The 23,859-nt window shown below is 39.6% G+C and overlaps 2 protein-coding genes across 12 annotated transcripts in view; one reads left to right on the forward strand and one right to left on the reverse strand.

Moving 5' to 3' along the window:
• Positions 1-369: 369 nt before the first annotated feature.
• AKAP5 (A-kinase anchoring protein 5) lies at positions 370-9,608 on the forward strand. Of its 3 annotated transcripts, XM_072762600.1 has the most exons (3): positions 370-479; positions 1,027-1,096; positions 3,777-9,608. In XM_072762600.1, the coding sequence occupies exon 3, from the start codon at positions 4,040-4,042 to the stop codon at positions 5,324-5,326; it is 1,287 nt and encodes a 428-aa protein (XP_072618701.1). In that variant the 5' UTR covers positions 370-479; positions 1,027-1,096; positions 3,777-4,039; the 3' UTR covers positions 5,327-9,608. The 3 variants fall into 3 exon arrangements, with proteins under 3 accessions (XP_072618701.1, XP_072618699.1, XP_072618700.1); XM_072762598.1 differs by lacking the exons at positions 370-479; positions 1,027-1,096 and adding an exon at positions 1,398-1,541; XM_072762599.1 differs by lacking the exons at positions 370-479; positions 1,027-1,096 and adding an exon at positions 1,557-1,966.
• Positions 9,609-16,518: 6,910 nt separating this feature from the next.
• Positions 16,519-23,859, reverse strand: part of ZBTB25 (zinc finger and BTB domain containing 25) — a 23,326-nt gene continuing 15,985 nt past the window's right edge. For all 9 annotated transcript variants that reach the window (XM_026008365.2, XM_072762592.1, XM_072762596.1 and 6 more), the window contains one exon: positions 16,519-22,208. In XM_026008365.2, coding sequence (XP_025864150.1) covers positions 21,074-22,208 — 1,135 coding nt within the window. In that variant the 3' untranslated portion in view covers positions 16,519-21,073. The remainder of the gene's footprint in view (positions 22,209-23,859) is intronic.

Raw genomic sequence — 23,859 nt, forward strand, 5'->3', positions numbered from 1 at the left:
GTCAGTAAGCAGGGTGAGCAACCCATCTGGGCATATAAACGAACAGACTGTGGTGTTTGCTGACCACACAAAGATAGACTGAGTTAATTGCAACTTAGGCAGATGCTTAGGGATTTCCGTTTTACAGCTCTGGTCTCTGACTTTACCTGTATATTTAAGACCCTGACAGCTTAGATTCAGCTTTGCTATTGTGTCCTAATGGTTCTTCCTTAAATCTCAGAGCTACATTATCTCACAAAGGTAAAATATATTCCTGGAAAAACATCCAAAAGCAAATAACTGAGATTTGCTTCCCCAAAGGTCATGATCCTACCAAAGAAAGGAGGTAAGTACAAATGCTTTGCAGTAATTCTTTGCTCCGCCTTAATAGGTTCTTCAGCCGGATGGTGCGCCTGGGAGGGCTCGAGGAGGAGCCCACTGCGCAACCTCAGCCTCAACCTCAGGGGGACCTCAGAGCGGGAACTCTCAGGAAGGCCCTGGTATGTAATGTTGACCCGGAAGCATGCCACCTAAGCCCTCAGCCACACTCTGGTTAATGAAACCAATGGGTTATGTGTAGAAATAAATGCTTACGGCGCTTTTCACCGTGGCTAGCAACTTGTTTAGATAAAGCTCAGAAAATGTATGAAAATACACAACCTAGCCGTCCAGGCAGGCCGGAGGATCGATGTTGCCTGTGCCCTTTGCTCTGGTTGGGGCTGGAATCGTGAGAAGAGCCCAGCTCCTGTTTCCCACCCCCCCACCCTTCCCGCTTAGTGGAGAGGGAGAAGACTAAGCAGACCCTGGAAATGCGGCAGGTGCAGAAGGTGGATGGGGCTGCGGTCCTGGGCCCTCCTGACCTCCGCGCACAGGCCGCATCACCTCGACGTGCCGCCTGCGCTAGGGCCTCGGAGAGTATCTGTCCCCGCACCATGACACCCTGACATCCAAAGCCACTCCTGGGAAAGTTTCTGTCTGTTTCAATTTCTATATGCAATTTTCTCCCCGAACGAGCTTTCACTCTGCAGTTTTTAACCATGCTTTTAGGATGCATCTGTCGTGTCTGAATATTCGGCGTGTTGGAGGGAAAGGGGGCTTAAATGGGAGCGCTCACAAGGTAAAGCCAGGTTTCGCTATTTTCCGTCTCAGTATGCGGACCCCCCGCCCCGGCTGCCAGCGCTCGCGTGGGGCGGTCCGCGCGCGGGGCGGGCGCGGGGGGCGGGAGTGCCCGGGGCGCCCCCATCTCGCGGGGCCGGCGGCTCGCAGGCAGCGCCCCGCCCGGTCCCGTCCCGCGCCGCCCCCCGTCCCGCGCCGCCCCCCGCCCCCCGCGCCCCGCCCCCCGCGCCCCGCCCCGCGCGCCCCGCCCCCCGCGCCCCGCCCCGCCCCGCGCGCCTCCGAGCCGCGGGCTGTGGCTCCCCGCGCGCTGGGCAGGGGGCGCCGCGGGCTGCGGTCCCGCCGCGGAGGGCTGCTCGCTGCGGGTGCGACGGGCTCCCTGGGCGCCGGCCTCGCGAGCGGCCCCCCGCCCTCGGCAGCAGGGTCTCCGGGGACCCCGGCGCCCGCGGGTAAGCGAGGGAGGGGGGCGGGGGCCGGGGGCGGGGTGTGGGCCCGTGCGGGGTGGGCTGGCCGCGCGGGCGGCGGGGGATGCCCGCGGGGGGCGGGGGATGCCCGCGGGGCGCCCGCAGTCCCGGCCCGGGGTGAGGACCCGGCGGGGGGGGCTCCCGGCAGCGTGGGCGGGTACGGCTCTCCCCCCTCCCCCAGGACTGGGATTGGGGTTCCTGGCGCCTGGAGTGGTGCAGCTCGCCGCGGCCCGAAGCGGGGCTCCCCGCCCTGCGTCCTCGGCCCCGCGCTCCGGCCCGGGAGACCCGGAGCTGCCCCGCGCGTCGGCCCGAGGTGACAGCGGGGCCTCACGGATACCGCGGCACGACAGCACCTGCGGGCGAAGGAGCGCCCTTTACACGCTAACATCCTGCAAAGTCTACGTCCGCAGGTTGTATTTTCCCCTAACGGGGAGGGGGTGCTAGGGCTGTGTTTGGCTGTTTGTTTTATTTCTGCCGTGATAGACGTTCAGAAGGGAGCTGCTCAAGCTGTTGTCTTTGGGCGATCCAGATTAACTTCGGACGGTGCCAGCCCAAACGTGATCTGACTCCTGTATTTCTGTTGTACCGCCTCTGGTTGGTAGGGACCCAGGTGCGGAGAGCTCCGAGCGAGCTGTGATCAGCCTGGCTCCAGAGCTTATGAAAGCTCCCTCCTTACACGAGGAGGGACGCCTGCAATGTTCAGGTGTTAGCTCCCCCGCTGTTCTGGGAGGACTTTGTCCTTCTGTCAGGGGCACAGAGTATGTAACTCCCAACCCAAAGGAATATGTACTTAGATTGTAAACTGATTTTCAGAGCTCCAGTTGCTTCTGTGGTTCATACAGTCAAGAGCTACCCAAATAAACCTTCAGGGCTGAAGGATTTACACAAAAACGGAAGAGTCCCCTTGCTTATTGTAGGACCTCCAGCAACAAAAATTAATACAGCTTCTGTTAGATCACCGCCTCGCATCTGTGTTCATTGGTGCTGTCATACTGTTCTGTGGATTAATTTTATGTTTATATATATCTAATCAGTTTGCCAGTTGCTGGCTTATCCATTATATTTGGCTTTCAAATTAGTTCCAAAGCCAAGAACAAAAGATAGAGAATTTCAAAAGCTTGATTGTAAAATAGCAAGAATTCGGTCTAATGTTGGTTCAATTATGAGTTGATGGGCTGCATTATGGTTAAATATTTAATAATTAAATTTTTGACTATTGAATATAGTGCAGATTAGTATCTCTGAATGATTCATTTTTCTGATAAAACTCTGATGCCCACTTTCTGAGCATAGGCTTCAGAAACAGGCAATTTGATTGAATCCGATCTCTGTTACTTACTAGCTGTGTAATCTCAGGCAATTTGCTTAATCTCTATGCCTCAGTTTCTTCCTCTGTAAATAGTGATACCACCGCCTACTCATTTTGTAGTGTTGTGGGGAAGATTAGAGATGTATGTAAAAGTGCTTCGCATTTCTTAATGCATAGGAGTTGCTCAATATACGTCAGCTATTATTATCATTCACTCTTACTGACCTTCAACTATGTGCTCATTATGGAAAATATTTGAACAGTCTATGCTTATGGAAAAAAAATGTCAAAATTATACAACTAAATTTAAGAGGAGAGAATGACAGTGATGTTAAATTTCCCAGCGTATGTATGAAAAGTAGCACCTCTCTGATGGAACACACATTTTTAGAACAGAAACCTTATGGTATAATGGAAAGAACACTGGAGAGTCAGTCTTCAGTTCTAACTCTGGCTATGACCTTATCTAACTGTATGGCTTTAGGCACTCCAGCTACCCACTCTGGAGCTCAGCTGCTTCATCTGGCTGGACTCGAATGATCTCTAAGATCCTTTGTGGCTGCAGAATTCTTTATTGTATGTAATAGAAATCATCCTAGCTTGCTTACCGCCTTGCTCTGTTTTGTTATGGTCATTTGTTAACTTGAATCTGAGTCATAAACATCCATAAAGATAGCACAGTGAAAGAACTGATAATCAGATTTGCAAATAATCCAAGTTGAAGTTTAAACAAAGAGAACAAAGCAAAATAGATTCACATTGAGATCTTTTTGATATTTTTTATTCTGCAGTCAGTAGGTTATTAGATGGGAAGTGTGCCTGATAGCATCATATATATTCAACTGAAATCTTTCTATAGAAAACAGTTGGCTGATGGCAAAATAAAATACCACTCTCTTTTCTCTCATCAGGTTGATCCTTAAAAAAAAAAAAAAAATCTATCCAGTAAAGGGCTTTCATGAAGAAATTAAAGACAGAAATTACAAGTAAGAGAGAAACTAGGAATTATACGCTGGAGAAACCACCACCTAAAATAACTGTATGGAGTAAGACACAAAGAGTGAATACATCTGAAAGAATTTTTACTTACTATGATATTTTCTGCCCACTTTTTAAAGACTGCTAAGGAAGAGAGAATATAGTTTTCTAGAGGAAGAACGAGTGTAATGTAAAAATGGAGACCACAGTTTCTGAAATTCAAGTTGAAAGCAAGGATGAGAAGAGACCAACAGAAGTTAGTCCTCAAGATGAGAGGCAAGAGGAAAGAGCATCAGTGCTTTGCTTCAAGAGAAGAAAGAAAGCAACCAAAGCAATGAAGCCCAGGGCTAGCTCTGAAGCTGCTGGGGCAGCAATGAAGTGTCCACCAGAAGCAGGAGCTTCCGATCAGCCACAGCCCCCAGGGGGTGCCTGGGCCTCAATCAAACGTCTTGTAACACGCAGGAAAAGGTCAGAATCTTCAAAGCAGCAAAAGCTCTTTGAGGCTAAAGTACAACCTGAAATAAGTGCTGAGGATGCTGATCTTTCTAAGAAAAAGGCAAAATCCGGACTTAAGATTCCTTGCATAAAATTCTCAAAAGGAGAGAAAAGAAGTAATCATTCCAAAATTATAGAAGACTCAGACTGCAGCATCAGAGTCCAGGGAGAGGCTGAACATTTGGATACAAAAGCTGCAGCCCAATCAGATGACCAGACAACAAAGACCAAGTTGCCCCAGGATGTAAGTGAAGAGGTCTCACGGAAAGGAGGTGATGAGATCTGTGAACCAAAGGTGAGCAACAGCACAACTACACCTGGAGAAAAGGTGATTTCAGTAGAACTTGGGTTAGATACCAGGCATTCTGCTGTTCACCCAGGAACTCTAATCCTTGAAGGAGATACTGAAACGATTGAGGAAAAACAGAGTGTTCAACCCCCACAAGCAAGCGCAATTGAAACTTCAGAAACAGAACAGCCACCAGTGGTTTCTGATGTTCTTCCCTCACCTACAATCCCAGATCAGCAAATTGTGGAAGAAGCTAGAAGCAATATCCTAGAAAGTGAACCAAATTGGGAAGAGCACAAAAGTAGAGAAATTGTAGCCGAGGAGAGTGAGCCTAAAGATACTGAACTGAGCCAGGAATCTGAGCTGAGAGAAAATGAGGTCACTGCAGAGAAACCCAAACCAGAAGAAAGCAAAAGAATGGAGCCAATTGCTATTATTATTACAGACACTGAAATCAGTGAATTTGATGTTAAGAAATCTAAAAATGTCCCTAAGCAATTCTTAATTTCTATTGAAAATGAGCAAGTAGGGGTTTTTGCTAATGATAGTGGTTTTGAGGGTAGAACTTCAGAACAGTATGAAACACTCTTAATAGAAACAGCTTCTTCTCTTGTTAAGAATGCTATCCAATTGTCTATAGAACAGCTGGTTAATGAAATGGCCTCTGATGATAATAAAATGAACAATCTTCTACAGTGACTTAATTTCCAGATCATGAGAGGAAAAGAAAAAAGGCTTAATGCTAATTATTATACATATTTGTGGCATTTCTTAATCAGTTACAAATGAGAGGTTTATCATCTGTGGAACTTAAAGGTACAGTTCCAGCCCAAAAAATGCTAAAGAATTAAGTTTATAAAACTCTCCTACTACTGAAATGCAGTCACTTCTGGATTAGAGGAAGTCAGTACAGATTGCAATAGAAGTGACATACAGGGAGTTGCTAAAATGACATGTGGAAGTTGGGGTGCTTGGGGGAAGGAAGCTGTATTTATTGAGCACTTATGATATACCAGAAACTCTTTAATATTATCTGATGTCAAAAGCCCGGTTTCCTTTTGATAGTTCAATCCTGTATATAGGTTAACATCACATTCGATTTTCAAAGCTTTTTTTTTTTTTTACAGTGCACTTTTATGTTTAAAATGGTGAATAAGGTGAGCTATTTTTGTGAATATGTGATTTACAGTTGTTACACTCATAGGCAGTAGTCTTACCTCAAAAAAAAAATTGCCTTTTCCTAATTTCAGCAGATTGTGCATATTTGAATTAAACATGAGTGTTTTTCTAGTCTTGCTTAAATACCATACAAAAGCCATTCACAATTTATTTCAAATAATTACCAAGTGCAAAGGTGTGGAAATAGGCAGTGCATTTTCTCTCTCCATCTTTCTTCTGCCTCAAACCTGTCTAAATCTATTTCTACATGGGGTCATCTGCTGAAAAGTTAAAAACAAAACTAAAAAAACTAAACAACAGCAACAGCAAAAACAAGAAGAGTGAAATACTGTTTCTCATCCAGGAGAAGCAAACTGCCCGAGTAACAAATTATCACAGATAACATAGGATTCATCTTGCAGGATTGCTTCTCTAGAGACCAAAATTTTCCACCTCTCCTCAAGGAGGGAATTCACAGCCAGCCCAGCAGTAAAAGTCCTAGGAAATCATAATAACTTAGTGCAAATATTACTCATTTTTGAAAAAGAATGAGCCAAGTTCATAGTTGAATAAAAAGTGAAACGTTATTGCTAAAGCACATTATATTTTAATGTCAGTATTCTCTCATTGTGCCTATGTGTCAGGAGACACCAGTGACAAACATTTTACATGTATTTTGAAAATTAACTTTTTCATCAGTATTTTCAATCCAGCTAATCCCTTACCAAAAAAAAAAAAAAAAAAAAAAAAAAAAAAAGAACTTAATATAACAATGAGAAGGGCTTATTTGCATTTTATCTGGTCATTTAAATCATCAATCTCATCAATAATTACCTTTTTTTTTTTGAAAAAAGTAATTCCATTTCAATATTTCCTTGTGTGAAATGGCCATAATACTACAACACACTTCCCTACCTCACAGGTAAAGATCCAAATTGTATAGTCCACACTGTCTAAACTGAGGGACAATGCTGCTCTGACAGTATATGAAGTATAGAGCTTTCCACTTGAGTTGCAAGATATTTATTAAAGAGTATTTGTACATTCTTGGAGAAAAGGGTGTACATTAGATGACTGTAAATGATCTGGTGACTTCTTACATTTTTTATGGATTATGTATAGAAAGTATATGCTAATTTGTCCTATAGAACCTTCTTTGTTTCTTGCTGTGAGTAAGTGCATCTTGAGACCTTTGGCAGAAAAACCTAATCTGACTTTGGAACCGAACCAAATAATGGATATGATTAGCAAGATTCTTTGCTAAAGTGCAAAATTATTCCCCCAGACTTTTCTACCTTCATGCCTATAAACTTGGGAGGATAAACCCACAAAAATCCTTCAATTTAGCAACACAAAAGTGGATTTTCAAAACATATGACCCAAGAAATGAATTTTAGTTGTACAATATTTAAACATTAAAAAAAGACTGCTAAGTCATTCTCCCTAAAAATACTCTTAATTCACTATATGTGGTGCTAATGGACTTGGATGGCTACCAGCAAATATCATATCATATATAAAAGTGAACAATTTTTTAAAAGCTGATCAAAGTTGGTGCATTTTACAGTGTTTTAAGGAATCCTATCTTCATTTATTGCAAGAATGACTCAAGCCAATACACTTGCATTGTAAGTTTTTTAGTAATCTGTCATGAATGAAAACAAAGTATAGCACTTATCAGTGATTAAAATATTTTGGAAGGATTAGGCATATTTGGGAGTTTTAAAAACAGATATGAGATAAATATGTGTAATTAATTATTTTTGTTAAGAAAACAACTCTCTCTAGTCCTGGGTTTCTACTTTTTTTTCCACTATGGTTTGATATATATTTTTGGTTAGAATGTATTATAATTGACTGTTTTTGTGATAAAATGTGTACTCTACTTGCATTCATTCCTAACTGGTTCCTTCTTAATCTTTTCTATTGAGAATATCTGGTGGATTAAATAAATAGGATTCCAGTCTCAAAAAGGAATCCAGAAATTAATTGGTCTCAATCTGAGTATACCTGCCACATGGCCAAATCCTATTAAAGTGAACTCTAAGGTGATCTAAATTGTTTTGTTATAGAAATAAGCAGGAATCAGGTAACTTGGAAGCCTCTTATAAAATATGTTTCATTTCAATAATATTTATTTTAAGCAATTGGACCTTATATGCAAGGCATGAAATGAATATAAATAGGTCCCTATTCAGTTCCTACCCATTTGACATAATTAAAATGATCATTTAAAAGGTAATTTAATAATACCACATTAATTTTCATTTAAATTTGCTGTGATAAATGCTGCCCTTTGAACTCAATTTACAAGGTGGGTTGCTTTATTGGATACTTGTTAATTTTTTCAGCATATTTATGTTCTTCCTTTTAAGAGTCAAGTATTATTCACTTTGCTTTACAACCCAGTGAATATGAAAACCCTCTTCTATTTTATGGAGCACTATTCACTTAACATTTTCTCAAAGTACTTTATAGGATATAAAAATAGTACTGGGTAACATTTAAGTAAAGGTAGCAGAAAACAAAAGAACTTTCAAACAGAAATCATGTTCCCTGCCACCTCCTCCACCTCAAAGAATAATAAGCATGTGGCACAAATGGAATTCTTCAGAAAAGCTGCCTGCATAATTTTCTTTCAAGGTAATGCATTTGACAGTACGAAGTTTGTAATGGTCTTAATTAATGGTCCACTATTTAGTGGAATCAAAGAAACTCTGATTTATTTCTGAGAGATCATCTTATTTCACCAGTGTCTGTAAAAAGCCTTACTGCTTAAGGTTGTTAAAGATACGGGGTATGGGAGGGCACCAGTCAAATCTGGCTTCTGCATGCAATCCAGAGTTAACTTCATAAATGTTTAACTTCAAGTTGCCTTATTTTTTATAGTTAAAGAGTTAATTTGCAGGGAGCGGGGTGGTTTGCAGCAGAATTTTTAAAATAATTGCTAGGCTTTAGAATCCCATTGTTTGGAAAAATCCTTTTAATGTCAACTTGATGCAGATCTATAGAGTCTTCTAATTTTATCTGATACTCAATACATCAGGGGTTGATTTTTCTGCCTGCCATTTCTATATTTTTTAAAAGTCGTTGTTTATGGTTTCAGGTTCTTTAGGTTCAAATTCCTATGATGTTTTATCATATAACATAAGGTTTCTTATACAGAATTCAAAATTTTAATAGTACATTTTGTGGTACAGTTTTGAAAATTCTTGTAATCCTTATTTAGTTACAAAAATCAAACAGAAGGAAGCTACATAAAATTTAGATGTCCTGATTAAATTCAGTTTGATTCAACATGTGTTGAGTATAACATATGCCCAACAATGTTTGTAAAGGAGACAGGCTTCCAGCCCTCCAAGAGCTCAAGCTAGGGAACAGCAACCAGAGGAACTGGGACAGTGATTAAGGCAGAGCCATAGGCAGTGCAGGATCATAGTGCCATAGAGGGGAGAATAAAGAGAGAGTGGTTAATTTGTCCATTGTGGGGAGGTGAGCAGTTTGAAAGCATCCAAATGCAGAGCAATTTGAAAGCATTGTTTCTAAATAGTTAAACAGTTATGTTCATTATGATTTGTGAACAGGTGCAGAAAAAAAGCCTGCATAATGTTACATATTTATAGTAGTTCTTTGTCTGTAAAAATGTTAAGTGGATGAGCTATTATGAAAGTAAAAATTCCATTTTGTAATTTCTCATTAAAGTTAGTACTATATGACTGGATCAGATGCTAATATTTAAGAAATACTCTGTAGAAAAAGGCTTCAACTGAATTAATATATGTATGACTCAATATAGAATAAATATCATAGTGGCTCATGTTTATTTTATTTATGTAAATCTTTTAAGAGAAAGGTGGCATATTTCCTAAAAGTATAAAGATCACACTGATGAAACTGTTGAGTTAGCACTACCAAAGATTTCTGCTCTGCTGATTGGGTGTTAGACTTTACAATGACATGCCTAGAAGAGCGCACTTCCAGCAAAGAAAAACACAAATACCTTGAATTCAATTTCAATAAAATGTCTATCCACTTACAGGGCATTTCTGACTTTGATGCCATCTATAAATTTGACAGAAGTGTACTTGTTTTCATCATCTCTTGCTATACTCATTAGTTGTCTTTTCTACATTATATTAACCTATCAATTGTTAGTAATTTTTTTTAAAGATTTTATTTATTTGACAGAGAGAGAGAGAGCAGGTCCCCACTGAGCAGAGCCTGACTTGGAGCTCCATCCCAGGACCCTTGGATCATGACCTGAGCCAAAGGCAGATACTTAACTGACAGAGCCAACCCGGGGCCCTGAATTGTTTTCAATCTTTTTGGCTCTCCAGATAACTAAACAATCTTGATGTGAAAATGCTTAAATTATTCAGATGTTGGGCAGCCCGGGTGGCTCAGGGGTTTAGCGCTGCCTTCAGCCCAGGGCCTGATCTTGGAGACCCAGGATCAATGTCAGGCTCCCTACATGGAGCTTGTCTCTCTCTCTCTCTCTCTCTCTCTCTGTCTCTCTGTGTCTCTCTCTCATGAATAAATAAATAAAATCTTAAAAAACTATTCAGATGTTGCCTGCTAAAGCTGAGTGTTTCAAAAGTTCTATGTTTATGAAGACACTGATTTTATTCCCCTAACATTGACAACCTTGTTTTTCCTTAAGCACAGCACAATGGCAATACAAAAGAACGTACTTTCCAAATCTTGGGACCAACTTAAAGTTGATAGTGTCATAGTGTCTGGGGTGCCTGGCTGGCTCAATCAGCAGAGCATGCGGCTTTTGATCTCAGGGTTGTGAGTTTGTGCCCCATGTTGGGTGTGGAGATAAAAAAAAAAAAATAAAGTGGATAGTGTCCTAAAACTAAAACTTCTTCCAAAGCAAAATGTCTTACTAATGTACAAACCCTGTGCATAAGATTATTTAATATTTCAAATTTTGCAGAATTTTAAGGTTCTTATTAAATCATATCTTTCTAATATAAAAGAAAGATAACACTACATTTTGCAAAACTTGTCCTCATAGGCAATTCTGCTAATCCTTTAGATCTACCATTACTGCTGAAGTCTGGAGTCCCTGACCTCTTTTTGCATGCCTACTTTTTCTCCAAAAGCTTGAAAAGGTTGAGTTTCTGAGCTTTGGAAAGCATGAGAACAGACAGTCCCCAACTTATGATGTTCAACTAATAATTTTTTGGCTTTATTATCATGTGAAAGCAATATGCGTTCAGTAGAAACTGTACCCGGAATTTTGGATTTTGATATTTCCCAGACTAACACTATGTGGCACAATACTCTGTCATAGTGCTGGACAACAGCAGCTACAGCCCACGCTCAACCATGTGATCACGAGGGTCAGTAACTGATACACTTACAACCCATACAACCATTCTGGATTTCACTTACAGTACAGTAGTCAATAAATTACATGAAATAGTCAATACTTTATCATAAAGTAGGATTTGTGTTAGATGATCTTTCCCCAAATAGGCTAATGTAAGTGTTCTATGTTTAAAGTAGCTGTGCTCTAAGTGGTGATGTTTGGTGGGTTAAGTGTATTAAATGCATTTTCAACTTGTATTTTAAATTTACGATGGGTCTATTAGGACATAACCCCATCACAAATGGAGGAAGATTATATGTGTTTGTACCTGGCAACACTACACATCCACAGAAATTCCTCAGCAAAGCTGGGCACAGGTGCCACAAACAATTAGGGAAAACCTGGGTAAGTGGAGGATGGTGTGGTGGGCCCCAGCCTAGAAAAATCCCAAACTGAAAATTGTCTCTGTAAATTCCAACTCATAACAGCAGTGGTAGCAGCATTCAGCAGTTTCTGTACATTAGCAAGACAAGATGCACTTTTCCTATGACTCATTTTGTAGCTAAGCTCAAGACTTTCAGCCTTGATTTTTATTACAGTGCAATTATGGAGTAGAAATTCAGCTTTTCACAGCTATACTTGTGGCCATAAAACCCAGACCTTCCACTTCTGCACTCCTGGAAATGGGGAGCACAGGGTGACACAAAAGCAGATGAAATTATTTGTATACTTGTACTCGAAGCTTTTATTCCCAAATCCTTACTGTGACATCTGTACTTTCAGGGCACAGGAAGGTGGAGTCAGTCTGGCTACAAGTGGGTCTCTGGACCACATCTATGATCAGTAAGTCACCACTAATGCAGCTACAAGCACACTCCAATCCATCAAATACCCTCATACATAAATTACAGTGCAGAGGTTCCGTGTAGAGCAGCCATTTGTGGCATTAAAAACCTGGGATATTGCCCCCCATTTAAATACATCATCCAAAACCAGAGTATTTCCATCCTCTTGATCAGAACTAGTTAGAACTGCCCTTGTTCTCTGGGTAAGGCTGAGATGTACGGAATGCCAAGACAGTTGGTCACCACTCAATTCAAGTGAAAAAAAGTCCAGCTGACTTTCTGATCTTTTATGCAGATGTGCCACAAACAGCCTTATCAGCAGTTCAGTGAACTGCTTAGAATTATCTTTTTAGTTTTATGGGTTTCTTCTACACCCTTAATGTCTGGCTGATGTGTTTTTTCTGACCTGTGGAGGTTTAATAGTGAATGATAATCATGGTTCGGTAAACTCTAAAACGTATTTATATCTAGCTGATCTTAACCTTTTTTTTTTTCATTAAGGTATCATTCATATACAGTAAAATCCACCCTGTATGTGCACAGGTCTGCAGATTTTGACAGACACATATAGCTGTGTCATCTAGGGAGTTTTTTTTTTTTTTCTTATTCTGATTTCATAATTCTCTACACCACATGTGTATTTTAATTTCCTGGCTGTATCAGTGAAAACTGCTACCTGCTGCAGAAGTTCAAAATAAGGGCTTCTTGGGATCCCTGGGTGGCGCAGCGGTTTGGCGCCTGCCTTTGGCCCAGGGCGCGATCCTGGAGACCCGGGATCGAATCCCACGTCAGGCTCCCGGTGCATGGAGCCTGCATCTCCCTCTGCCTGTATCTCTGCCTCTCTCTCTCTCTGTGTGTGACTATCATAAATAAATAAAAATTTTTAAAAAAAATAAGGGCTTCTTAAACCCAACATTTAAACCAGAAAGAATATTCAAGGGTGCCTCCACAGCTGTGCAAAGTGCACAGCCCGACGGCAGAAGCCGGCATGTGGGGAGTGTCGCCCCCTAGTGTTTCCTGTGCATAATCTGCATGGCCGTCCGTGGCCGCTCTGAATATAGCCACCAGTTTGAGGGATCTTCAAAACTGTGGTGGTGTTAACAGTGAAACAGGAGATGTTTAAAATAAAAAAAGGAGGCTTCCATTTATATGCCTTTCCTCCCACACTTTAAAAGACTGTGATGGAAAGAGAAGACAGGAACCACTGAGCTTTATAGCACCAGACTTTGCACATATGTGAAAGAAGGGCAATGTTGCAAAATGAGAACTGGTCTGGTAAAAAAACAACAAAAACAAAAAAAACCAACAACAAGAAAACAACTTGGAGACTCTGCTGAAATCTCTGGTCTGCATCTTATTTTTCTTAAATATGTATTTATTTTAGAGCACTCACGTGCCTGGGGGTGGGGGAAGGGGCAAAAAGAGGGAGAAAATCCCTATGCGGGGAGCCAACATGGAGCTTGATCTCAGGGCACTGAGGTCATGACCTGAGCCAAAATTGAGAGCCAGAGGGACACTCAACTGACTGAGCCACCAAGGTGCCCCTCTGGTCTGCATTTCATTTATTTTTCTTTTTTAGATTTTTTATTTACTTATAGACACAGAGAGGCAGAGACACAGGCAGAGGGAGAAGCAGGCTCCATGCAGAGAGCCTGACATGGGACTCGATCCAGGGTCTCCAGGATCACGTTCTGGGCTGCAGGCGGCACTAAACCGCTGCGCCACTGGGGTTGCCCTCTGGTCTGCATTTTAAAACCTTTTCTCTTGCCTTTGCAAATGTTACATCCTCCTTCTAAAGAACCACCATAGGTTCTTTAGATGTTCCTCCCTACAAGGCACTTAGAACAAATGCCAGTTACCAAAAAAAAAATTTAATTAGATATTTCCCTACATATGGTTTGAACTAAGTACCATATGGCTCCCACTACAGAAAAATGTGGCAAAACTGAATTCACAAGACCTCATTCTGCTAGGGCCTATTTAGTCCACACAAGTCTAACATGGACCTTCCAGAAATTTAGACCAAACAAGCAGTAACAAATACAGCTGATGAGGGCCTCCTTCTCATGTTTCCTTCCCACAAAGCCTCTTTCCCAGTCCACAGGAGAGCAAAGACCAATTCAGTTGTGCAGATCACCTTTCTCAGAGTACTACTATTCCTTCAGATTTTGACATTAAAGGACACCATAGTCTTCTAATAGTTTAAGGGAAGATATTTTATTTCTATTATCTTGATACAATATCACCAAGTTGTTTCAATGAAAAAAGTTTTAACACTGTATAAACAATGGATGATAATTTATGTGAGAGAAGGTGGGATCATTCTCTAAATTGGTTACTCAGCTATAAAATGAATTTAAGAGAAGCATTTAGTGATTAGCTACAAAGTTCTAGAGTAATAATAATATTGCAAGCATAAATGATGGGCGGGGAAAGGCACACCACATTCACTCAGAACTGAAAGGCAAGAAGAGTTGCAGGCAAAAGAACTCTATTTAAATCTCAGCTTACTCAGAAAATGGAACTAGTTGGAAGGAAGTGAGGGTAGAAAAGTATAAAGAACATCAACAACCAGCTTAGAGGCACCTGGCTGCTCAGACGGAAGAGCATGCGACTCTGGATCTCCGTGTCACAAGTTTGAGCCCTGCCTTGGGTGCGGAGATTACTTAACAAACAAACAAATAACCCATCAGCTTAGAAAGTCAGTTTTTGAACTACAGTTGAAAAAGAAATTCCAGAAAATAATATAGAGGCCAACCTCAGGGGATGGGAATGTGAAGAAAAAAAAATGGAAGGCAAGAAACAAGGGTATATTTACTCAAATGTCCCTGGATTTATCTCTTGACCAGGCAGGACTCCAAAAACTCAGTTTGATGTCTGATTAAAAGAGCAAATGTGATGGGGAATAAAATTCCAGAGACTTACTTTAGAGATTTGCAAGAATCCTCAGAAATGCTTGATGTAACGACCACAATAAATGCTATGTTTTCAAAATAGTATTTACATGTAATTGGAAGCTTCTTGATCAAAGAAGGATGTCAACTCAGGTCATGGTCTTGGGGTCCTGGGGTCCAGCCCCACTTCAGGGCTCCCTGCTCAGTGGGGAGTTTGCTTCTCCTTCTCCCTCTGCCGCTCTTCCCTGCTATGCGAGCTCTCTCTCTCTCTCTCTCAAATAAATAAAACCTTTATTTCAAAAAACAGAGGGATGTCAAAACAGAAGTACCCAACACATTATGGAATCCTAGGAAAAATCTTGTTAGTTATGACTAATAAAACAAGATCCAGGAGCAGCTAAGTACTAAATAAATAGTGAATTAAACGAATAGTGATGCCAAATTTGAGCATAATGTAAAATAGATTTTTAAAAGATACATTGGTGCCACCTTTTGGCCAGATTAAAAATTTACACAAATTACAATCTACAATCACATTTGAATTTCAAAGAGACCCTGTTAGAGGCACAGTTGTTTGATTCAAACATTAAGTGAATAGATTTAAAACTGCCTTGCTGCTTATTAATACAGCTGATTTTTAATTCTATTTTTTATTTTTTAAGAATTGGGATAGAAGATAATACAAATAGAGTTTTAATGCTGAACAAATATATCTCATACTCCGTAAGTACTCCTTTAGTTCCTGACAGCCATCACAAAACTTATTTTAAGCTTTTCAGCCAGAATTAGTCAACTTTAGCACTACTGATATTTTGGGCTGGATAATTACTTGGGGGGGGGGAGGCTGTCTCCTGCATTGTGAGATGTTTAGCAGCATCCCTGACCTCTACCCACTGGATGCCAGTAGCAACATTCCCCCCACCCCACCCAGTTGTGACAACAGAAAACCTCTCTACATTGCAAAATGTCCCCATGGTAAGGGGAATCACCCTGTGTATGGTTAACTCTTAAGTTTCAACTGGCCACAGGTGCTGATATTTGGACAAACATTATTCTGGCTGTGTCTGTGAAGGTGTTTTTGGATGAGATAAACATTTGAATCAGTAGACTGAATAAAGCAGATTGCCTCCCCTTGTGGATCTTGAGGCTGCTGGCTTTTGGACTGGAATTACACCATCAGCTGGCCCAGGTCTCCACCTTGCCAACTAGAGATCTTGGGACATCTCAGCCTCATATCTGTGTGAGCCAATGCCCTATAACCAATCACCCTCTCTCTCTCCCTCCCTCTCTGCACACACACACTGTTCATTCTGTTTCTCTGGAGAACACAGACTAATACATGCTGGTGGAGAACCACTGTTGTTGATTACATTACCAGAAAAATACAGTAAATAGGGAAGAAAAAAAAAAAAAGGCAAAGGGAACTACTGGGCAATGGCTAGATATTAACCTTTCTTTCCAGAGATGGCAGTTGGAAAGCACTGGATTAGGATGCCAATTTTCTATTCACACAGATTCTGGTTGATAAGGACTGGGCTCTGTGATGCATTATTTTGCATTACACATCCAAGATGTTACCTGGTACAGAGACTGACTTACCCCAGTGCTAGGAGGACAATATTTGGCAGACACTTCTGTAAAATAAGAACACTGTGTATAAGCTAGACTAAAAAAAGGTTTTGTTTATGGTCATGTCACAATTTATTTGTCATAAAATACATGAAATCCACTGTTTTCATTCCAAATAGAGGGTACAAAACTTTCTAAAATAATGTTTCTGAAGCAAACTCAAAGCACACAAGGTGGAAGAGTTCAACCATACAATGCACCATTCACCACAATCTCCTAGATTTGCCATGTGTTACTTGTACTTGGAAGATTTCTTCACTGGACCTTTTTTTTTTTTATTGCACATGTTTTTGAAATCCACATTTCTTTGAAATGATTTTAAGTTGATATTTGATCTAGTCTGACTAAATGACTTTATTTGGCACAAAATAGCAGAGTTGATGGCAGTTAATGTCAAATGTGTTGGAGCACTATCTACTAAGCACAGATGCATCCTGAAGCACAACGGATCCTTCCAGGTCTTGAAGACAAAAATCTCAGTCTGTGATTCCTTGTACTTAAGACATCCACACTTGGGACTGTATAATCTTACCAGTTTTCAAAAAGTCCAACCATACAAACGTGGAAGTCCAGCAGAGAACAATCATTTGTTGATTTCACTCTTAGGAATTTAAAAATTAATTATAATAAAATACAACAGAGCTATATTTAGTTTAAAATATACAAAGACACAGATCTCATTATGAAATCTTTTCATGTGACTTATTTTACCTCAATTACTACTAAAAAATGACACTTATAAAAAATGACACTTATCAAGGATCTTGATTACAACAGTAAGATTTTGCCTGTGCAGATAACATGGAAATACCATTTTCCAGCCTATCTTTTTCCATGATTAATATGTATTTCCTTCAGTTTAAAGTGAGGCTTTTCCATTATGAATTACTTCCAATAATGAATTACAATGTTATTATCCCCACTTTATTTCTTGTCCCCATTTACTTTTTAGATGATCTAAATTAAAGAAATGAAAATGATATTTTCCATTGCTTTTTTTCCTTTTTCCATGCATAAACAATACATTTGGGGGAACTTTCCATGAAGCTGAAATGCAAAGATTTTATTCCCTATAATGCCAAAGGACTAATATCCTTCTTTAACAGGTGGTTAAACTACAGCAGAAAAGGAATTCCAGCAACATTGCTGTTTCTAGAATATTTCTTAAAAATAAAAATAAGAATTGTGTCAATTGAGTATTAAATAGTATATTCTAAGATATTCTAAGAGTTTACGGGTTAGAATCCTGGTTAGGATCCAGGTTAGGTTTAGCCATAGAATACATGTAATTTTCTTTATATGGTTGGTTTTTATTAAGAATACTAAGAGAATTTAATGCAATTTTTTTTTCTATAGAGAAGGGGGTAGAGGGCAGAGGGAGAGGAATGGAGAGAAATAATCTTAAGCAGGCTCCACGCCCAGCATGGAGCCCAATGTGGGGCTCAATCTCAGGACCCTGAGACCATGACCTAAGCCAAAATCAAAACTGGGTGAACCACCCGGGTGCCCCAAACTTAACACAATTTTAGTACAAATCCTCACAACACCCCTGTGAGGTAGGTATTGCTTATATCCACTTAATGGGAAATCAGAAAAGCAAAGCAAGAAATAATAATCTTAAAACACATAAATCAAGAGATTTTGGTTCCCTTATAAGGCAGACTACACTTACAAGTTCCAGAGTTGTGACAATACACTAATTGGGACAAATACTGAAACAACTCTGTTTCTCTCCAGAAAACAACTCTATGTAGGATCTGTAAAGAAGGGAAAGTTCTAATCTGATTCAAGAAGAAAATGTCTTTTTAGTATTTGCCTAATACACTGATTAAGGTGCATATAGCATTTCCCATTTGAAGAGCTTGGTAATCATTATGCAAACCGTTATTATATGGTTAAGATTATAGCTCCATTTTGTAGATGACATGATCAAAAATAAAGGGCTTAGCCAGAAGGACTTTTTTTATACAAGCAGATTTTCTTAGTAAGGAACCATGTCTTTAAAAATTACACTCAGAAAAAAAAATAAATAAATAAATAAAAATAAAAATAAAAATTACACTCAGGGCACAGCATTGATCATGTAACAGCTATTTTAAAAATATATGTCTGCTGAATGAATGTAAAAAAATTTAACTGGGGTCAGTCCCAACATTGCTATTCACTGGCTATCTGGAACCTATTTCTTGGGACTTTTTTCCTATAAAATGGAGTTAACATTTTTCCATTTCCTAAAACAGAATATTATGAAGACTAAAGAAAGAACATTGGCTTTGAATTTCTAATATTAAAAGGAACTATATGAATAAGGATAAAAATATAGCTAACCATCACATTCTTAACACTAAACAAATGTAGATATATTTCACTTTTAAATTAATGTTGTCTGCTATGGCCCCTCAGCCACAGCAAACTCTTACGATTTCTCCAGACTCTACCCCGAACTGCTGCCCTACCCCTCAACTCATGTGCACCCCAATCCCACCCTTTAACTACATACTTCTTATGTCAAGCAAGGTCTAATGACTGAGCAAGAAGGAAAGAACAGAGAAGAAAGAAATCAGAAAATTTGTTATACTAATGAGAAAATTGTACTTGAAGAAGGCTAGGGAATGTATCCTGAATAGCCTAAAATATATGACATCAATGTCAATATTTGTGTTCATCCTAGGAAATGAAATCTTTCAGGGTAGTATAAATTTGCACAACTGCTATAGTGACTTAAGATTCAAGGAAGTTCTGACTCCAAAGTGTAACACATTTGTTTTTAGCCACTCCCAATATAATTGATCCTCTATCAATAGCTAGATTTTTTTCTCAACACATCTCAATCTTGACCCCAAGAAGTTTTAGTTACTTGTCTGAGGCAGAAACTCAACTGTGGTTTCTTCATTCAGCCTTCAAGAAAAACTTATCATTTCATAATTCACCTAACTTGTTTACCCACAGAAAACCTTTGTGCCCTTAGACTAAGCTAGATTACTCTTTGAGCTCCCTTCTAACCTGAACCCTGACACTGTCAGGAGATGTCCTCAGAAGGATGCAGTCATGAAGGAGCTCTGAGTTTCTGTATAATTTCTAAGCCTCACAAACCAGATTTTTTAACATGTCTGTGAGGCTTTGAATTGAACAGGACAGCATACAAGAAAGAAGAGACTGTTTTAAAGCTTTTCTCTTTTGTTATTCTTGACTAATTTTTGAAATTTAAACATTTCAGGAACAATTTAGATCTATCCTTTGTGGTGAACTTTGACCAGCTTTTTCCCCAGCTACATAAAGCAGGAGAATCTATCATTTAGTCCCTCAGTTTTAATTTTTCTGATGTTTTAGCTGTGTTAAGTTTCACTGCTATAAAAGGGAGCTAAGTTTATTCACAAAGCGAAAGCTATCATGGATTTTAGACATAGTTCTAGGACATTGACTGTATCTACTCTGCTGGTTTTATGGGCCAGAAAAAAAAAAAGAAAACTGTGTCATTGAAAAATTACTTTTTCAAGTGATACTTAGAAAATTAACATCAACTGAGGCAGCCTAGAAAATCCTCTGACACTAAGAGTAGAAAGATAATTTCTATTTTACCATTTTCCTCTTTAAACTGATGGTCATAAAAAACAAACAACTCTAATTGCTCTTATGGTTGTTAAGGAAATGCTCTACAATAAGGTAACAATACCGGGTTTAGTGTAGACCTATTTCAACTTCTGTCTGTGTTTATCTATCTGTATGTATATTCCTATTTCTCTCTCCTTGGGATTTTATTTTAATGTCTGAATCTTCTCCCTTTCTCTCTTTTCACTAAAATATATTTTTTTAATTTTTATTTATTTATGATAGTCACACAGAGAGAGAGAGAGAGAGGCAGAGACACAGGCAGAGGGAGAAGCAGGCTCCATGCACCGGGAGCCCGACGTGGGATTCGATCCCGGGTCTCCAGGATCGCGCCCTGGGCCAAACGCAGGCGCTAAACTGCTGCGCCACCCAGGGATCCCTCACTAAAATATTTTTAATTAAAAATGAGGTATGCTCAATGTCAAGAAATAAATAAAAGCCATATAAGATGCTGCAGAGCTAATAAGTAAAAAGTGATTTAAAAACTACTTATGATAATATGTAGCTATACCATAAAACAAAATTTGTATACATCATAACATATAGGTATGCATTAAAATAACTTCCTATATGGCAGAGCATAGTTTTAAATAGTCTTCATAGTGGCATATTCATGTGAAAAATTAGCCTAAAATAATAGTGTAGGATATTCTTTAAAAACGATTTCATTTACTTCATTTTCAATTTGGTTTTTACTGATTCTACAACTTAGAAATTATATAAATAACTATTTGGTCTCAAGTTCCATAATTCCTACATTGATTCTGATTTCTAAATTGTGATTTATGAATGTCCATAGCTCTACTTGAAGGTTACATTTTAATAGCCATATGTATAACATATCTTACAATAATTAGACCTACTATACATACAACCTTAAAACTATGGCTAACTGGTAAAAAGTTAATAGAAGGTGAAGAGGAAAATAATCCATGAATAAAAATACATGTGATTTTTTTTTAGAATGGATATAAAAATTATGAAGGAGAAACTGCTACTCCACAAGGATAGTGTCCACATTTTCTTGTGTGAGCTCTGACTCTAAGGCACAAGATGACTCTAACTGTTCTTGTGACAAGCGAGAACCTTTCAGGGGGACATCAGACCAACTGTCACAATACGGCTGAAATCTCTGGGCTAACGCATTGCCAAACCTTTGGCATCGGTTGTATCTGTAAGCTTTACCTTTGTGTGTATACATGTGTTCTAGCAATTGGCTTTTTCGGAGAAATTTATGACCACAGATGGAACAGCTGATTTTTCTTTTCCTTGAAAAGGAAAAATTACAGTTTAATTCTACTGGCTCTGTGTCTTTGGAGATCAAAGACACTTGACTGATCTGCAGAGGCTCTGTAGCACCCTGGTTTGAGCGGTCAGGCTGCTGCTCGTTCTCCTTGACAATGAAAGAGCTGAGCCTGTGGCATTCAAGAGCCTCGTTATTTTCATTAAGTGGATGCACTTCACCAAGGTCATTGCTTTCCAGAATGGAAGCAGGGACACCAAATGGGAGGGATCCAGACACATGGGTATGGAGATGTTGTCTTAGGTTACTACGGGAATCAAAACGTTCCCCACAGTAATGGCATAAGTGTATTTTGATACTGCTTTCGGTGAAAGTGGGGCCTGTCACCTCTGATGAGGGTGAGGGGTGGCTCTGGGAGATCACAGATTCTGGGTCACATCTCTCCTGCTTGATGGACACCGGGGGTTTCTGGTGCTCCTCCAGGGTCTGGGCAGCAGGATGGGCCCTCTGCTGCTCTGCAGTGCCATCATCCAGCCCAATAGCAAGAGACAGCTGCAACTGGGGGTGGTCACCTTGGACAGCAGCTCTGTTTCCACTGTTATTGGAAGGAGCTTCTTTGACCTCCAGCCCTGGTTTGACAGCTGTTTTTTGGGTCGTTGAGATCTGAATGCCATACAAATTTGAGGACTGCACAGTCTCTGGTGAGAACACTTGATTCATTTCAGTGGCAATGTGAGAAAGGTAGTCGGCGTGAAGAAATCGAATCCCTTCCTCCAAACGACTGTGATCCACAATCTGTTTTGGCCCTTTCCCCGTGTACATAATGTGCAACAAATAGCTGAATATGTCAGGCTGGATGTCAGTTGGTTGTATTTTTATGCATTCACTGTTAAAAACAAAAAACAGACCCACACAAGATGAAACGACCAGTTGGCCTTTTAGTTAGCAGTATATGGTCTTAGACTAACGGAATTTCTTCCTAAGAAGTTCAAACTGAGCAATCTGCCTTGATGAAACATATCAACAGAAAATTAAATCCTCATGGTACATCAGCTTTATGGTCCAGCTTCAAGACTTCATGTATTCAACCTACTGTCTAAAGTTAGGAAACACACACTGATATTCTGATTAGCTCAACATTTAGTGACTCCTAAGTGTAGGAACATAGGGCATGTAGCCCTATGCTACATGCCAGGGAGGAGAAACATGATGAATAAAACAGATACTATGCTCTTAAGGAACTTAACAGTCTTTTGAATACATAGCCAAAAGAACTGAAAACATGGACCCAATAGACACCTGTACGCCAATGTTCATTTCAGCATTATTGATGTTAGCTAAAAAGTGGAAACAACCCAAATGTCCATCAACACACGGATGGATAAATGAAGTGTGGCATATACATATGGTAGAATATTATTCAGCCATAGAAATGAATGAAGTTCTGATACATGCTGCAACATGGATGAACCTGGAAAACGTTTGGTAAGTGAAATAAGCCAGACACAAAAGGACAAATTTTATATGATGCCACTTATTAAAAAATATCTAGAATATGCAAATTTGTAGAGAGAGAAAGTAGATTAGAGGTTTTGAGCTTGGGGTGGGGCAGGGGAGATGGAGAGTTATTGCTTAATTGGGTACAGAGTTGATGTTTAGGGTGATGCAAAGTTTTGGAAATGATAAGTGGTGACGGTTGCACAACATTGTGAATGGACTTAATGCCAAAGAATTGTATGATTAAAATAGTTAAAATGGCAAATATTATGTTATATATATTTTACCAAAATAAGAAATATTTAAAACTTTAATATTTTAATTTATTTAATTTCTTTAATATTTAAAATATTTAAAAATATTAAAATATTAAAATCGGTAATATTTAGAATTTAAATACACTAATCCTATTTTGGCTTCCAAACTATCTTAATATGCCTATTCTTTAAATCACAAATGAATATAGGTGTAAGTTTGAAAAGCTTTAAAATAACCCCAAGCTCAATTTTTAAATATGAATCTAGAATTCAGATGATAGATACAAATAGCAGGGTAACAAGAAATCAGGAAACACTCTGAAAAATTAGGATAAAGAGAACCTGAGGGAAGCACTGGATGTCAACCAACAATTAGTCAATGGACTTACCTTCCCTGAAGCAAAAGTTCATGTCAATGCTTCAGAGTGCACAGGGTGTCAGATGCTGGCAATCCATTTCTTAGTCCCCATATCTCAGGATTCCCTCCTGGGTTTTACTCTTAACTCTCACCCACCCTTTTCCAGGGTCTGTGGCAGGGTTTGTTTTTTTATTTTCTATCAGCACAGAGCTGTTACCTGAAGATTTTTAGTTGCTCAACAGAGATACCACATAGCAGGCCTAACATATTTGTATCTCTTGGATTTAGTTTAGCATGGTGCCTGGTACACAGCAGGGGCTCTGAGAGCTCAACTAACTCATAGCTCTTAGATGAGACTGATGTGGAGGCACTGTTTCTAATCTAATTTCTACATTGACACTACCCATGACCTGTCCCCCATTCCA

Source organism: Vulpes vulpes, chromosome 6, assembly GCF_048418805.1.
Source record: "Vulpes vulpes isolate BD-2025 chromosome 6, VulVul3, whole genome shotgun sequence".
NCBI lineage: Eukaryota > Metazoa > Chordata > Mammalia > Carnivora > Canidae > Vulpes > Vulpes vulpes.

Bases quoted from the DNA above. Each gene is read 5' to 3' on its own strand.
- AKAP5 (XM_072762600.1), top strand. From the start codon at position 4,040: ATGGAGACCACAGTTTCTGAAATTCAAGTTGAAAGCAAGGATGAGAAG.